The 16,939-nt window shown below is 40.6% G+C and overlaps 1 protein-coding gene across 2 annotated transcripts in view; it reads right to left on the bottom strand.

Annotated features, from left to right (window-relative positions):
- Positions 1-16,018, bottom strand: part of APOOL (apolipoprotein O like) — a 35,299-nt gene extending 19,281 nt beyond the window's left edge. For both annotated transcript variants that reach the window (XM_067548373.1, XM_067548375.1), the window contains exons 1-3: positions 15,910-16,018; positions 4,915-5,019; positions 2,280-2,399 (exon numbers count right to left, since the gene is read on the bottom strand). In XM_067548373.1, coding sequence (XP_067404474.1) covers positions 2,280-2,399; positions 4,915-5,019; positions 15,910-15,921 — 237 coding nt within the window. In that variant the 5' untranslated portion in view covers positions 15,922-16,018. The remainder of the gene's footprint in view (positions 1-2,279; positions 2,400-4,914; positions 5,020-15,909) is intronic.
- Positions 16,019-16,939: the final 921 nt, after the last annotated feature.

Here is a 16,939-nt window from a genome sequence, read left to right as displayed (position 1 = left end):
AAGGGGAATAATCACTTCCCTCCATCTGCTGGCAATGCTCCTACTAATGCAGCCCAATATGCTGTTAGCCTTCTTGGCAACAAGGGCACACTGTTGACTCAGATCCAGCTTCTTGTCCACTGTTACCCGCCATCCTTTTCTGCAAAACTACTGCTTAGCCAGCCGGCCCAGCCGGTAGCAGTGCATGGGATTCTTCCATCCTAACTGCAGGACTCTGCACTTGTCCTTGTTGAATCTCATCAGATTTTCTTTTGGCTCAATCCTCCAATTTGTCTAGGTCACTCTGAATCCTATCCCTACCTTCCAGTGTATCTACCACTCCCCGCAGCTTAGTGTCATCCACGAACTTGCTAAGGATGCAATCCATCCCATCATCCAGATCATTAAAGATGATGTTGAACAAAACTGCCCCAGGACCGACCCCTGGGGCACTCTGCTTGATATCGGCAGTCAACTAGACATCGAGCTGTCGATCACTACCTGTTGAGCCCAATGATCTAGCCAGCTTTCTATCCACCTTATAGTCCATTCATCCAACCTATACTACTTTAACTTGCTGATAAGCATACTGTGGGAGACTGTATCAAAAACTTTGCTCAAGTCAATGTATTTCACGTCCACCGCTTTCCCCACATTCACAGAGCCAGTCATCTCATAGAAGGCAATCAGGTTGGTCAGGCATACCTAAGGCATAGCCAGAGTATGATTCTTAAGTCAGTGTCCCTTGAAGAGACTTACAAAAGACATTAACATATAGAAAAGAACAAGACACAGCAACATCCCTACGCCACATAAACAAAAAGTGACTGTGGGAAAAGCTGGGCACTCAGCTATAATTGCAGTCCTCCTGTGATGCTGTACAAAGATAAAACTATTTAGGAAATTTAAAGCTAAAACTCCATATTATGTAGACTGGCAAATCTTGACATGAAATTTTAGCTAACACTGAGCAACCCCCTCAAGTGTGTCCCACAGACTTATTATACTGTATCTTCAGGACCTTATACCAACCCACTGATCATTCAGCTCATCCAGATAGTTTCCGCACCATTGAATTTCCTTCCTTTCTTCATCTTTTTTTCCTTGTTAGCTAACATTGCACTTATACTTAGCATGAGGAGGTATTGTACATGGAAAAAAAAAAAGCCAAGACAACCTTCTACATAAAGTGTATGAACTTGCAAAAAATAGAGCTTAGTTTGATGAGGACCATACCAAAGATATAGTAGATAGTGAGGTCATGAGGTTAATGGAGGAAAAATAAATTTTAAAATAATTGTAAATTTCAAGAGCTCCAAGCTAGACATCATAAGAAATCATATGGCATAACTGTAGTAACAATGACAGCTGAAAGAACACTGGTATTAAATACAGCTCCTTGGATCCAATTAGAAAACTGAATTATTAGCTTCCTAAACTGTAAAACAGACTTTATTCTAATGAAAAGAACTAAAGAAATGTTTTTATTCCCTTTACTTTATGGTGCTATAGTCAATTTAATTAAATCTGCAAAGCTGAAGTAATTGATATTACTTTAATTTTTTTTTTAAATTGTCATCTGTAGTTTGAGATGTGAACTTTTAAAAATATGGAATTGACCATGTGGTCTAAGGAGTTAGTACTACTATTAACGACTGTATTCATAGTATAAAATATGGCTATTTCAATTATTTAATCAAGCAAACCATGGTAAGTCTTAGAACTTACTATTCCACAGCATTCAAATTTTCCATCAAATTCATTTCAACCAATTTAGCTGGGGAAAAGTAAAATTATAATCTCAATTCAAAATTGGACCCTATTCCTACAAAGACTTATGCCTCAGTGAATATGCCTATTCAGTGAGAGTAGGATATAATGCTTTGTTTTTAAAAGTCATTTAGATTAAAGAGACAAAAATTAAAATGTAATAACATTGGAAAAAACAATACATTAACATATTCCACTTTTGTTTTAACCAAGTAGTTATTCTGAATACTGTCATAATTGTGAAATCCAAGGGTAGACAGAAAGGGACCTTTCGGTCTCAATGCTGTTGGTTTTGACTGCAGGGAGACTGAATAGATCTTATCATTCTCTGCATACCTTCCTTGGCTTCTTGCTAAACTCAGACCAGGAACATCATTCACATTGTCCCCTACATACCATGGCAATTCTCATTGAATGACATGCCCAACAAATGGGATGGAATATGCTGTACTTTAATGTTATACTCAAGTGTTCAGTCAGGAATTCCAGGACATTTTGCTGTCAATAATTAATCAAACTATATTTCTTACCTTGCACCACCCAACATAATGACTAGTTGTCTTTCTTAATGTAGAAAACCCCACCTGCAAATGACCAGGGTCGTCTTCAACATATCTAGATTTCAGAGGCGGCACAGAATAAATGGGAAGCTGAACAGAAAAAGAGTCTACTTTAGAGGCTAGTTTCAGAAACATATGAAAATCATTAGATGCAAATACTAAATTTTAGAACAACTTTAAAGAAAACAGTAAATCCTTTCTACCCATAAGAAAATAAAGCCTCCATATCATGTTATATCTATAAACTTATGTTACAAAACTGCGGTGCAGGTTAATTAATACTTATAAAGTTCTTGGAGATGAGAAGCATTATATAAGTTTTAATTAGTAGCATTATTATTGAGTATGATATAGTCACACACGCACACCTTCTACACTAGAAAATAAAATGAGGGCAAGAATTGGAAAACCAGTTTTTTTAATATTAATACAAATATATCTAAATGTGTGATATTACTTAATATTGAACCTTAGAGCAATAGTAACATCAAGTTTCAGTAAATACTGTTGTGATGAATTGAGGCTATGTCTGTGCAACTTATGACTTTTGGTTGACATTGTGAAGTTTGTATTATGAAAAAATAGGGGTCTACATGTATACAGATCCACCACTGCTGACAAGTCCTGTATCAGGTACACACCAGACAGGGACAGTGGAATATACTTGAGGTTAATGACAGTACTTCAAGCACACGAAGATTATAGAGAAAAACAACTGTATTTTTGGAAATCAAGTTTAACGGACTCCTCTGAAGAGGAAGGGGGAGGTAGCAGCAGTGAGAAGTTACCCAAAAGGACAGAACAAAGGCAGCCAAGGCGGATTAAATAGCGAGCCACATGAGAAGAGGAAGCGGGGAGGTAGGAAACAGCAAGGTCACAGAAGCTGAGTAAGCGACTCCATGAGGGAGAGGCCACCCACCACGTAACAGTCTCTGTGAGGCAGGAGACACTTTGCCTGCCTGCCTGCCTGCCTGCCTTTCTGAACATCAACAATCCTCAAGAACCCTTAAGGGAAGGCTCTGCTAGAATGTGAGGGACACTGCAGGTTAAGATGTTTATTGTTCTGCAGGAGCTGTACTTGCCTATGTTTTATATGATTAAGTAAAAGAGCAAATCTGCTAGACTCTGTGCAAAGTGTGCAAGTGTGCATTAACTACTTTGCAGCTGTTGCATCACCCTGAGGCCTGGTCTACACTAGACTTTTTTGTCAACCAAAGTCAGCTTTTTTCAACAAAGCAGTACTGGTGTACACATTGCAATCACGCCCCCTGCCAACAAAACTGCCATTTTTTTGACAAAATAAAACCACTTCAACGAGCGGTGTAGGTCTTGTGTTAGCTTAGTTAGGGCAATGCAGTGTCAATATAGACACTGCATCCCTTACATCAGCTGTGGGGCTGTCATTCTTGTCAATTTCTTGTCAGTAAAATTGACAAGAAAGCCTCCCTGAGAGCTGAGCAGCTGGTCTCTGCTCCTGGCTGGGAGGGGGCTGAGAAGCCCAGAAGCCTGGTTTCCCAGAAAGAAACCAGGGTGCTTCTCCAGGGGACCCAGGGCAGCCTTGTCAATTTCAGGACTAAGCCCTGAAATTGACATGGCTGCCTGGTTCCCAGAGAGAGTAGGAACAGAGAAGGGGTTCTGGGAGGGGAGAAGGTAAGGAGAGAAATTGACAAGGCTGCCAGTTCGGGATTGGGGGAAGGCCAAGAATCCTGGGCAGCTGGACCCCACTCGTCAGCGGCGAGAAGCCTCGGGCGGCTTTCCCCAGCTTGGAATGGGGAAGGGAGCAGCCCAGGGCTGGCTCTGAGTGGGGAATGGGGGGTAAGAGAGGAAGGGCAGCCCAGAGCCCAATCTTTCAGCTCCCCACACGGCTCCTCCTAAGTCGGTGACAGTGTTCCTGGTGAGGATGCACTCCATTGACCCAAGGAGAGTAGTGTGGACATCAACCACCACATTAATTGGTGGCTATAAGTTGACCTGTTAGATTGACTTATTTTTCTAGTGTAAACAAGGCCTGACATAAGCATAAACCAGAAGCTTCACATATTTTGGGTGGAGTTTTGGGAGAGGGTGTGTTTAAGTACAAGGGAATTTAGATGAACCGCTATTGCTCCAAAGGGCCAGGCAGATGGACAACGGATTCCAGCTCTCTGAAGGGGTGCCAGATAAAAGCTCTGTGCTCTGAGAATGCCACTAAGGTTCCAAAGATTGGGGCAGTGCCTGGACTCTGTTCAGGCTCCATTCAGGGGCTTAACACAACTTGGGGACCCAAGGACACAAAAGCTCGGATTCCCCTCACAGCAGTCCTAGTGAGTGGCCAGGAGGGGTCACCTGCTAAGATCTGTGACAACTGTATTTCCTCCTCCTTGACCTAGATCCATAAAAATTTCAATTATTAATTATTATATTAAACGTTAAAACTATTATCTTGTAATTGTCTATATTTTGACCATTTGTAGCAGCATATAAAACAGTGCTACAGCATTCCAAAACATATCTAAATATTACTCTTTGTTTTCTGTATAATATAGTTTACAGTAAAGCTTCACTGGTATTTGTATACTTCCAGTTATCCTTAAAAAAATGCATGAGACAATAGCAACAATCTTACCTGATTTGGCTTTAGTGACTGGGCTTTTGATTCTTCCTGTGTTGCAGCATATACATTAATAGACGCAAATGCCAGACCAGCAGGGATAGCTGCGAGCCTTGCCATCTGGGAGAAAGACCGAGATTAAAAAAACCCCTTTATTTGTTAATTAGAAATTACATTTTCTCCTCCTCACTAAAATCCAGAGGTAATTTCAGTAATACTGTCATCTGTCTGATTGACCTAACAGACTAAGCATATCAAGTTATTTTAAATTAAAAATCAGCTTAAGAAAGTACCTTTTAAAATCCACTTCTCACACACAAAAACACTAGAAACCTTTTTGATACAACAAAAGTACAAGAGCATTCACTTTGGAAGAGATCTAGAGTCTGAAATGTGCAGTCCAATGCATTGGGATGGCCCTACTACTAATTTGTCAGTAATTTTTTATTTATCAGAATTACTTCTGCTATATTGTGAATGGTGAAAATAGTCCAATTCTTGAATGGCATTAACTGCTTCACTTTAGATGCTTTTAAAGACAACTGTATAATGACTAACAAAATGCTACTGATCATCACTTTACTGTCCAATAATTATTTGATTCAATTATTCTTATTAAAATAACAAAGGCAAGAAAAGCAGCATCATACTTGTGCTACATTTATGAGACTTTACCATGTCCACTGGTTAGTTTGTCCTCCTCCTGAGCCTAATAAATAATTAGGTCAAACATAGTAAAATAAAATTTATAATTTCAAAGCATTGTTCATTTAAACAAAGAAAAACACAATTAAGATGAAAAGCGTAAGATATGCATATGAGCCCTAGAACTTTCATATTACATAGGTAAAGTCAAAATTTTTCTGGTTTCTTAAGAATTTTAAATTTTCTATAAAAAGATATTAGAGAGAGAAAGAAAAGCATGATCATGTAGTCTCTTCAGCTCTTGCGGACTTGCTAAAAGCAGCACAAAAGGAAACTTCTGTACACAAGCTCAAGGCCATAAAAATCAAACTGGAATTTCATGCTAATCAGGAGAATGACTTCAGAAAAGAAGAGAAGTGTGTGTGTCTAATTTTATGCCAGAATATCTTGTTCTATTTCAAAGCACTAATCACAGGAACTTTCAAGAAATGCATTTTTAAACAACTTTTTATGTTGAAAAATATCCCTTGACATGGAACAGCATGAAATTCTAGAATAAGAATTCAGTTACTTAATATTTGCAATGCATTTTTGTGTGATCTCTTTTTTATTTTTACTAAAGACCTGATCCAACCCCAAATAAAGTCAATGGAAATCTTCCCACTGGCTTCAATGGACACGAAATCAGGTGGTAAATGAAAAGCAGTACCAGGTAGTGCTCACAATAAAAAACTTTTATAAAATGTTGCTTTAGGAACTGTTAAAATGACTGAATTCAAACACTATTTTGCAGAGATGAATCCAGGGTGAGTATGGATCCAAATCATTAGAATTGTAGGGTATTCAGAGCCAGGGTTTTTGGTTCCTGAGTTTCTCAGTGACTTTGGCATTCAGGACTGAAAGTTGGGTCATGGATAACAATCAGAAAGTGTTTCTCTACAATGCCACAGAGCAAGTTGGCAAAGGGAGACCTCAAGACTGTGTAGTACATCACACATTCTTGACCTGCGTGAAATTATTTTAATTTTTTTTATTGTGAGAGGCCTGTAGGCAGAGGTGGGTCCTGTCCCTGGGGGTGGGAGCCTGTGGGAGGCCCTGGAAAGGGGGATGGGTCGGGGGGATCAGGTCCTACTCCTGGGGGGTAGCCCTGGGGAAGGGGAATGAATCCTCCCTCCAGGAATGTATACCCCAGGGTAGTGGGGGGAAGCCATGGGAAGAGGTGGTTGGGTCCTGTCTCCAGGGGGGTAGGGGAGGTTTGCAGAGTGAGCCTGCCTGTACTCACCCTGCAGCAACGGCTCCTGTCCCATGGGGGTAGGCCCAGCCTCCTACTCCAGGCATTGCAACCTGATGCATAGCGCTGCTCAAATTTGACTTGGTCACCCCTCCTTCATGACCAGGAGGTGAGAGGCAGATGGGCCACATTTGAGTCAGTGGCACTGTGACCCTGTGCACCACATCACAACGCCTGGAATGCGAGAGTGGGCCCATCTCCACAGGCAGGAGCTGCTGTTGCAGGGTAAGTTATTCCGTTTTATAGGCTGTTTTTATTTCTTTTTGTGTTATTTTGCATTTGCAAAAAACATGGGGCTCTAATGTATCTCTTATATGGATAAAAAGCGATCAGTCATCTCACTCCAAAGGACTAAACCATTTTTATAAAACAGCAAAGACCAATGGTTCCCAACCTATTTACCATTGTGGGCCACATATGCATCTCTCTATGTGGGCTGCATCCACACAATATATATACTACCTGGATAGCCCTAAGGATGTCACATGGGTGGCAGCTGTGCTGATTGGGCCACAGGTTGAGAACCACTGGCGGAGACTAACAGTCTTGGCATTATTTTTGGTCACAGAACCATGAATAGCAGATATTTTGCTTAAGTGGAAAAATTCTGACTTAGCAAATATTCCAGGGGGAAAAATTGTTAAAAGCATAATTTCTATTATAACAGAACTGGAGTAAAACAAATCAAAGTATAATAATAAAGCTGTCAAAATATACCTACATAATTTTGGCTTTAAGTCTCTGCATTTCAAACAATCTACTTCAAAGTGTTGGAATGATATCAGAGATCAAAAATACAGATTTGCAAAAAGTATGAAAATTAAACAGTTACAGCACTACAAAGCATTCAGAGCCTTGCTACTCGAAGATTTAGGGTTCCATTATGCTTTAATTTATGTTACACATTTGTGACTATAATGAAAGTGTGTTATTCTCATTAAAACTCTGCAACCTTGGTATTTTCCCCAAAAATGTGGTGTAAAGCTAAGGAAACCTACACAGCAGGTGGGGATAAATCTCAAGTGAGAAAAGGTAAAAGACTCAAATAAGCAGGTTATACACTGAACTCTGGAAAGTAACTTTCAAAAAAAAAAAAAAGTGTCTGTATTTGATAAAAGTTGCCTTCAGCAGCTCTCTCACACAACACCAGTACTTAAAAATCAGATCAAGATAGGTCTAATTTTAGCAACTGCCGCATGGGTCGTATTTTCACATAGGTGGACTCTACTTAAAGCTGTAGTAGGAATAACTTTGATATCAAAAGATGTCTTCCATGACCACTTAGTTTTCTATAACAAACATACTCTACATTCAAAATCTGTGCAGATATCTTGTTACTTTCAACAGGGATTCCACAATCTGATCAATTGCAGAGTAGTGGCCATACTGGACAAAAAAATCTAACACTTCAGAACTCCTTATGCTTTTGAAAGTATCTCACAGGAACAACAGAGTGAAGATGTTATTTCACACCCACATGAGGTCTCTCTGGTTATTTTAATAACTACAATACAATAAAACAAATAACCCAATTTATTATTATTTTACCAACAGCAGTTGTGTTTTTTGAAGGCATGTCTATTCAGAATGTATGTGTGGAAGAAAGTAAATTTTACAGGAATTGGGAGTGGTAGAAACAAGAGCACAAACAAACTAGACAGTTCTGTAGCTTATTTGCCATGTATTTAAGTAGTCCTTGCACACCCCATTTTACTCAAGGCCGTCTGGTTAGCACAGAAAACTGACAGGTGCTGAAAGTGTCTGCAGTCAATGCATTCAACCTGCTCCACAAACACCTTACATAAACAAAATATATGGGCACATGTAAGCTGGAGATATGAAATACCTAAATACTATGGTGACAAACTCTTAAAAAATACATGAACAGGATGGATAAAAATCAATTATTTTAAAAAAATAAAATTGGATTTTTTTTTTATTTTAAATCAGATTTTATTAAATACAAGTTTCCTTTTAAAAAAGAAACCTATTTAAAATTAAATGTGAAATTATGACAACCTGTTTTAAGATCTAAACTTACTATACTGTAATAAAACCAATAAAACAAAAAAATATTAAGCGGGCCATTTGCTGCCAAGTTATAAAGAAGCCAAACCACTGATCTGGCAGAAGTCCCTGGTAGAGCACCTGGAACCCAGAATTTGTTGGAGTGCTAAACCAGCTTTTGACAGCAGTAGCCTCTTCTGCAGGGGCAAAGAGAATATTTTCTTCATTCAATTTATTCAGCTAATTGAGTTCAATGACAAATTCAAAGTTAAGAAACTAACGGAAGTTGAAAAAAAGCAAAAAAGGTTATTTTCTAATTATGAATAAAAACAAAGGTGTGAGAGGATGAAATCTGCTAGTTCTAAAATCCTGAAGGACCTGGTGACCAAAAACAGTTTAGTTCAACAAGAGATAATACTTCCTTTGTTTAATAAAACCATTAGTTTTAAATTCAAAAGATGCTTTGATAATTTTTAATGTATCCAAGAGTGGTTTAATAAATAATAAACATTTTAAAATGCTGTTTTTGTCCATTTTATTTGAATTTCCATCCAAATAGAGCTTGACACAAATCGCTAGTAAAAATATTATTAATTTAGTAAATAAATGCATCCTTCACCATTTTCAAACATTATAAAAATGTGAAAATTAAGAGTCTGAATAAATGTAAGAAATATAATTGCTTAAATAAATATGTATACGCATAGTGTAACCTCTTGGTCAGCAAAAAGCAGCACAAATTCTATGTAAAATCTCTATTTAGCTGCAAAGCAATGTGTTTTAATGGTTATGAATCAGACTTTCTTTAGGAAAACCACAAAAATGTACAACTGCTAAACAAGACTAAAATCAGTGACTTAAATCAAGGTTTCCTGCTGGTTAATTTAAAATCAATCCATCCTGTACACTAACATGTTTTTGAAATAAAGAAAACAGATTCCGGGGCCAAATTCTGCCTTTACACACAATCACATAACACCCTCTGACTTTCATGAAAGATGCACTCTGCGCACACACAGAGAGGCAGGCAGAATTTGGCCCATAGATTTTTATATACAGAGACTCCAATTCTGCATCTGAAATGAATTGCAAGTGAAAATGACAGCCTTTAGATATTTAACTACTACTAACTGCAAAATCAGAAAGTGCATTGGAAATATAAAATCAAAGGCACATTGTCTACTGATAACTTTTCCATTTTTGTCATTCTTATACAGATCTTTGACAAATAAAAGGCAAATTCAAAGCAAATGTTTTCCTTTATAATGAATCTTTTCATTCCTGAACCATTGTACTTACGTAACTGGATTCTCAAACCTTGGAGCACTGATGGTCCAAAGTTATGGAGGATAGGTTCATCAATGGCTATTATCCAAGACAGCCAAAGATACAATCCCATGCTCTGGGTGTCCCTAAACCTCTGATTACCAGAAGCTGGGACTGGACAACAAGGGATGGATCAAGTGATAATTGCCCTGTTGTATTCATTCCCTTTGAAACATCTGTGACTGGCCACTCCAGGAAGACAGGATATTGGGCGCCGCTAATGGACCACTGATCTGACCCAGTATGGCCATTCTTATAATGTAATGTGGATCCTGCTATAAAGCACCACTAAGTAGTCAGTCAATCAGTCACATAGGCATTTAACTATACCAGATGTTTTTATTGGGAAACTTCCATTCAGTTTAGCTGCAATATTAATATTTTGACAATGGGAAGCAAATGCAAGATTGAACACAACGCTGTAGCCTACATAAGCACTAACATTGAATAATGTTTTACAAGTCTGTGACGACAACTTAACAAAATTTAACAGAGCAGACCTCCACTTCAAATGCTCTTATTGACGGGGAACCTGTGTTACTTTTACTGGTAACCTTTGCTTTAGCAGATGACCAACAAACTGTAAAAGTTTCTATTACAAGATGAACAAGGCCCACACTTAGTGAATTTTGGTAGTAAATGGAAGACAACAGTATATACAGTAATAGGATATGATGTCACATAAGCAGACTGTAACAGGATGCTGAGCAGCAACTCCTTAGCCAGCCCTCTGTCACATCAGCCCTGATTATGTGAGGTAAATTGGAGCTGGCTAGAGACACCTGTACCTGATTGTTGAATAGGAAGCAACTGTCACCCTAATTAGCTAGAGGCTATATATAGGCTCAGGTGAAGGACATGAAAGGAAAGCCAAAGGGTGGAAGGTGAGCAGAGGCTCTTCCTGCCTGGTGGCAGAAGCCCCTGAGGCTTCTAACCCAAGCCATGTTATTAAAAGAAGATGGTGGAACTGCATGCTGTAAATAAACTGCACCGGTGATTGCTGAACTGGAGGGTCTCTGAGTGGTTTTTGAGCCAGGAGGAGGCAGGGGCAGAGGAGTTCCCGGTGGGGCACTGCTACACAGACTTTGAACCTCACTCATATTCATACACCAAATACTATTGAGACAACACTATCCATCCACAGAGGCAAGCTGTACAGATCCTTTTTGAGAAAATGCATCTTAACTGAATTTTAGATGACAAACCTGATTTTCATCACATTGACTCCACTTGTATGCATATGCAAAATAAGGGTGCAAGTAGAATAAAACTGCAAACAAATGTGTACACACATTTGCTCTAACGGTTTTGTAGGGGCAAACACCACTTGCATGTGAGCAGGTACAAGAACTGTCTGATCAACAGTCTGATTCATGTTTGTACTGAAAAAGTGTGCACGCATTTGTTTGCACACCTGAATGGAAGCCTAGTAGAGACCTTTAGGTATATTTTATGTCATTTAAAATTGTGCAGCATTTAACATCTATTATCTATATTTTATGTATTTAAAGCATTTTGTTGCTTATAATATAGCATGTTCTAATGTCATTTCCTTATGTATAATTGCATATTCTAAACATTACTTCAACTATTTATAAGGAATCAATTTCTATTGTACTTATAGCCTGTTCTTAAAAATATTAATCTTGTGTATAATTTTATGTATGCAAAGTAAATACATTATGTGAAATTCTGTAGTTATTCCATGGTACTGTACAGCTCATTTAAATTAAGTAAATGTCAAGCTGCACAGGGCATGCATAACAGGTGGGAATGGCCATGGTGTGAAATAAACAATCTTGTTGGTAAAATTGTGTGATTATACTTGCTCCATAATTAGGCATAAGGACACATCTTAAACTTGCTGATAGTCCATTTATTTACTTAAACATTTTATCAAAAAAGTTTGAAATTTCTTAATACATCACTGTACTCTGTGCTCCAATTCCAAAGTAAGTAAAAAGGATATGCTCTAGTTGTTTGAACATGAGTGGGAGCCAGGAACTTCAGTGTGCCCAACCCGGATGTAAGAATGATTTCTTATGTAGCTTTGGACAAGGCACATTGGGTCCAACTGCAAAATGGCAGAAACTTGCATGATCAAGCTCTTAACCTCTGCTTTGGTTTCACCTATCCTGCCGGAATGTTGTGAGGATTAATTTAGTCAGTCAATGTCTGCAAAATGCTGTGAAGATGAAAAGGACTGTAAAAATTATTAATAAAACTGATTCTCTAGGTTTTTTTTCATTTTTTAATCAGACACCACTTCATTTTTGTCAGGAAGCAAGGCTAGCAGCCCTGAGAGCAGAAACCAATGCTACTGAGCAGATTAAGAATGGATAGCTAATAGCTGGAACTCTACCCTGGAGAGGGGAAATCACAGTTTTACTGGTGTCAATCTGGAATAACTCCATTGAAGCGAAGTACTTCAGTTACAATCAGACATCAGACTACATTCCCATTTTAAGTAACTGACTGCATATTGCAAGTTAATTTCTCTCATTGTGCCTCCAATAAGTGTACCTTGCTTCAAGTTTTATTAATAGTCATCATTTAAAGGCTATATAAGTTTATATGAAACATGGCTGACAAATGTAGGGTTTTTTGTTTTTTTTTCAATTAGATGGATTTTTTTTTCCTTTTCAATTCTCTCAATTTTAAAAATTAATAATCCATTAAATAAAACATGACTGTCAAAAGTATCAAGGAGCAGATTCCAAAATAGTAAATAGTATTTCTAAGTTCTCTTCCAATTCCTGTTCTCTTCCAAGTGAGTAAATCATAGAAGGTGTTTGGAGAGAAGAGAGTATTGAACCTTTAAGAATTTTCAGAATCACTTTGATATTTTTACAGTTTTAAAGTATTTATTTCAACTTTCAGTTTACCTTTGCAATTCAAAAGAGAATCTTTTGTATGCTTGTGACAAGGGACTGTTATAACAGGCAACGTATAATCTATCATTGAGCGTGGAGCAAACGAAGTAATTTGGTAAAAGAAAAAATATGGAGTATCAGGAATATTACTCTGTTAAATATCTATGATGCAATAACATCAGCATTATTGATTATATACAACAGTGCATCAACTTATGATTATATTCTTGCTCTCCATTTAGAATGTGCATCTACTGATTGAGTTAAGTTTTTAGAAATCAGGACTCCTGGGCCTATAGCCAGAGATGCCACTGTCTTATTGTGATACCTTGGTCATGTCACTTGAGCTCTGTGATGTCTCAATTTAAAAAAAAAAAAAAGGGCATTACAATATTTTATCTACTTCACAGGCTGTTATGATGCTTCGTGATTTCATTATGGAAGCTAAAGCCTCAACTCCACTTAAAGGTTAGGTTTAGACTTTGTTATAACCTCCTATTTTGTATCACCCTCTAACTTTTGAGAGAAATAACTGATTTGCCTACAAACTGGAATGTTTAAAAAGGAGGGTAGAATTTTTTTTGGGAGAATTTGTAGAGTGAAGAAGTCTTTCTGTTCCTTAATCAAAAATTACCGTTAAGGTCTTCCTCACTGCCTTGGACTTTTTTTGGCATAGTAGTGGTAGATTGAGAGTTCCAAACTTTACATTCAAGAGTCAGTTCCTTACCCACCTGTGATGGGGGAAGTTTTAATTGGTAGGGCATTTTTCAAGGAGTATTAATCCTTTGGGGCTGAGCTATAGACAATAGAAGAGTATAGGCTCTAGACAAGCCAATTTAATTAGTTTGGAAAGAATCCAACTTGCTTGCTACCATATCTGATTTTGGAGGACTGTAGAAAGAAATCTGAGGTGATGGGGCAGAAGAAGATGGAAACTGGAGAGGGGGTGGGAAAAGAGAGAAATTCATGGGGGTGAGGAGATGGGGAATGGAGAGAAGATGAAAAGTAAAGATAGGAACCCATTCATGTGGGGTGATTACCCTAATTAAGCTCTTTGGGCTCCTTCAGAACCAAACACAGTTTGTCAGGGTGGGTAGGGGACCAGGAGAGTAGAGTAACTCTACCTTTGTCCCCTTATGATGTTTTTCACACAGGTGGGGTCCTAGAGAACCCATATTGCACTCTCCTTGGCAGCTAGATGCTAGGTCCAATTCAGAAGGGCCTATGGAATGAAGAACTCATTCATGGGGCCCGAGGAGACAAAGCATTAATAAAGAAGTGAAAAATTAAGTTCTCAGTCAAAAGACTCTTAATCTGGTATATCAGTCACATAAGGTTTTAAACAATTTTACTAAGGTATTGTGGATATTAATTTAAACAAATAAAAGCAGCATGAGAACCCTAGAAAATGTAGCTTCAATAAAAATGTATTGTACTAAAAATGTAATATAAGGCCCCAATCATGGAAGCAGACTGCTGCACCCACATGCAAACACAGTAAAGTCTAAGGAGCTCCATGTGGGAAGAGCAGGCCATCCCCACGCAATATACTGCAGGATCTAGACTTTCATTTGCAGTGCTTTTACACCTGACTAGCCATTAAACACTGGACCTTAAATAAACATTTTTAAGACAGTCTTTTTTCCCCCAGTTCACTCCAACTGGGGCTTGATTTTAGCACCCAAAATCTCACAAACTAATTTAAGCATATGCATAAATGTTTGTAGGATCAGAAACTAATTTTTTTTCCATTTGAAAGTAGGTATACAAGCTTTCTTAGGGAATACAGCTATAAATGGTCAGTGGAAACCAGTGTTAATCAGGCTTTTGGTCAAATGACGCAATACACGTATATTGGGTTTCATTTTTATTTTCTTGTGGTGATGGAGTTATTTGAGATGACTTCGTCAATTATTATTTTAATCTCTAATATTTAAAATTGCTGTGTGTACAAATGCTGAAGTAAATGCATTATTAACCAGACCATAAGGGGAAAGCCAGTGTTTCCCTATGGCTATAAACTCAATACTCTAATCTAGAGACATAAAAATAAAGATGCCTTGAAGCAGAGTCATGTTTAACGAAGTCAAGAAAAAATGTGAAGCAGTGACTCCAACAGATATTTTTGGCACCACCTAAGAGATACACAGGTAAGTATGAATGAATAGCACAAGTCTCCAACACTGAACCCGCACTTCTGTCAGCCCGACAACATTGGCCTCCACAAGGCAGGAGTTACAAGTGGCCAAGGCAGAGACACAATAAGAGCGTGAGCCAATGAAGTGAAGTGACTACGACGACTACCCAGACCTACATCATCATGCCGCCTGTGCCGTGCAGTGCAGAGCCCCACCGACTCCAGGCTGGGTGGCATTGGTGCTCCAAGGCCACATAGACACAGCCACAGGCTCCAGGCGGGCGGTACGAACTAGCCCACCATGTGCTTCCTCTGCCCCAGCTGCAGCCTCAGAGAACATCCCAGGCCGGGGCCGTGCAGACCTGCCAGGGCAAGGGCAAGAGCAAGAGCAAGCGAAGACTCTCCCAGCCGCAAACCCCGGTGGATCGGGGGCCCCGGCCCGGCAGCACCTGACCGTAGGGAGGAGCGTCCGGGCCGCTGCAAAGCCAGGAGCGGCCGCAGAGGGGAAGCGGCGGCGGAGCAGGACCCCTGGGGGGAGCGCACGTCTCCAGGCCCTGAGGGGAGAACTGAGGACAAACAGGAGGGGCCAGGTGGAGCGTCTCCAGGCCTCAACGCTGGGGAAGGGAGCACGGACTGTCCCCGCCCGCGCTGCCCGCCCCTGTAGCGTGTCTCGGGGGCGGCAGAACCGCTGCCCTCGCCCGTCAGCAGTCGGAGCGGGGACGGACACTCACCTCAGGCGCCATCTTAGCGTCCCGTCCCGTCCCCGCCCACCAGAGTCCGTACGGCAAGAGAGGAGGCCAAACCAGTGCTCTTGCTTCGCGGGGCCTGTGGGACTGGCATGGCGACGCCCCTCCTCCGCCCTCAGTGTGAGAATGAGGGGGCGGAGCTAGAGACACCGGCCGCTCATCTGAGCCTCCCTGGTCCCTGAGTGTCCCTCGTGCCTCGTCTTCCTCCTGGTCAGACCGAGCCCCCAATGCGCCATGGAGCTAGGGCCCCTGTCGGGGCGGGACCCCTTCACGCATCGGGCCCCGAGCTGGGGATGCTTGTGGGGCGCTGGGCGGAGCCGTTCCTCGGGGCTGGGCGGCTGGGCTCGGGGACAAATTTGGGGTAGGCCTCAACGCTACCCCCCAGATCCCCCCACTGTATCGTTAAATGAGCTAACAAGCCGCCCCCCCCCCCCCCCCCAGTGATGCTGTGCCGCTCCTCCTACTCCGAGCGCCCCCCTCCCGCTGCCCCAGCGATGCTGGCCCGAGCCGCTCCTACTCCAGCATAAACCGCCGCGGCCAGACGCCGGTTAGTCTCGGCACAGCAGGGTTCACAAAACCTTGGGTTGAGCCCTGACCCCTGCTGGACGGAGACAGGGTTTGGTCCGATGGGCCAGTTTCCACAGCCCCGCCAGAGAATTTGTTTCGCTGCTCCCCCGTGCAACAGCTCAGCAAAAATGTGGTCCCTCCACAGTCTGGCCACAAAAAAGCCAAAGCAAGCAGAGGACAACTGCTGTGTACTGCTTTACCTCTTGGTGCTGTGTTGCCCAGCAGAATTCAGGGCCCTCCAGGTCAGTGTCTGGAGCAGAAGTGGGTGAGGAGGTAGGACCTTGTGTTTTTGTAGTCTAATTTGTTTACAAAACATACAGACCTGTTTCATCTGAAAACAGATGGTGGCAAGTGGCAAGTAGGCAAAAAAACCCACCTCTGGCAAGGCACCTCTGCCCTCTCTCTCCAGAAGCTGCTGGCCTGCACCTGGGTCCCCTCTTTAAGGACT

The sequence above is a fragment of the Emydura macquarii genome, unplaced genomic scaffold, assembly GCF_026122565.2.
Source record: "Emydura macquarii macquarii isolate MOO-44397 ecotype Brisbane River unplaced genomic scaffold, CSIRO-AGI_Emac_v2 contig_1253, whole genome shotgun sequence".
In the NCBI taxonomy this organism is placed as follows: Eukaryota; Metazoa; Chordata; order Testudines; family Chelidae; genus Emydura; species Emydura macquarii.
This window is presented reverse-complemented; position numbering and strand designations above follow the sequence as displayed.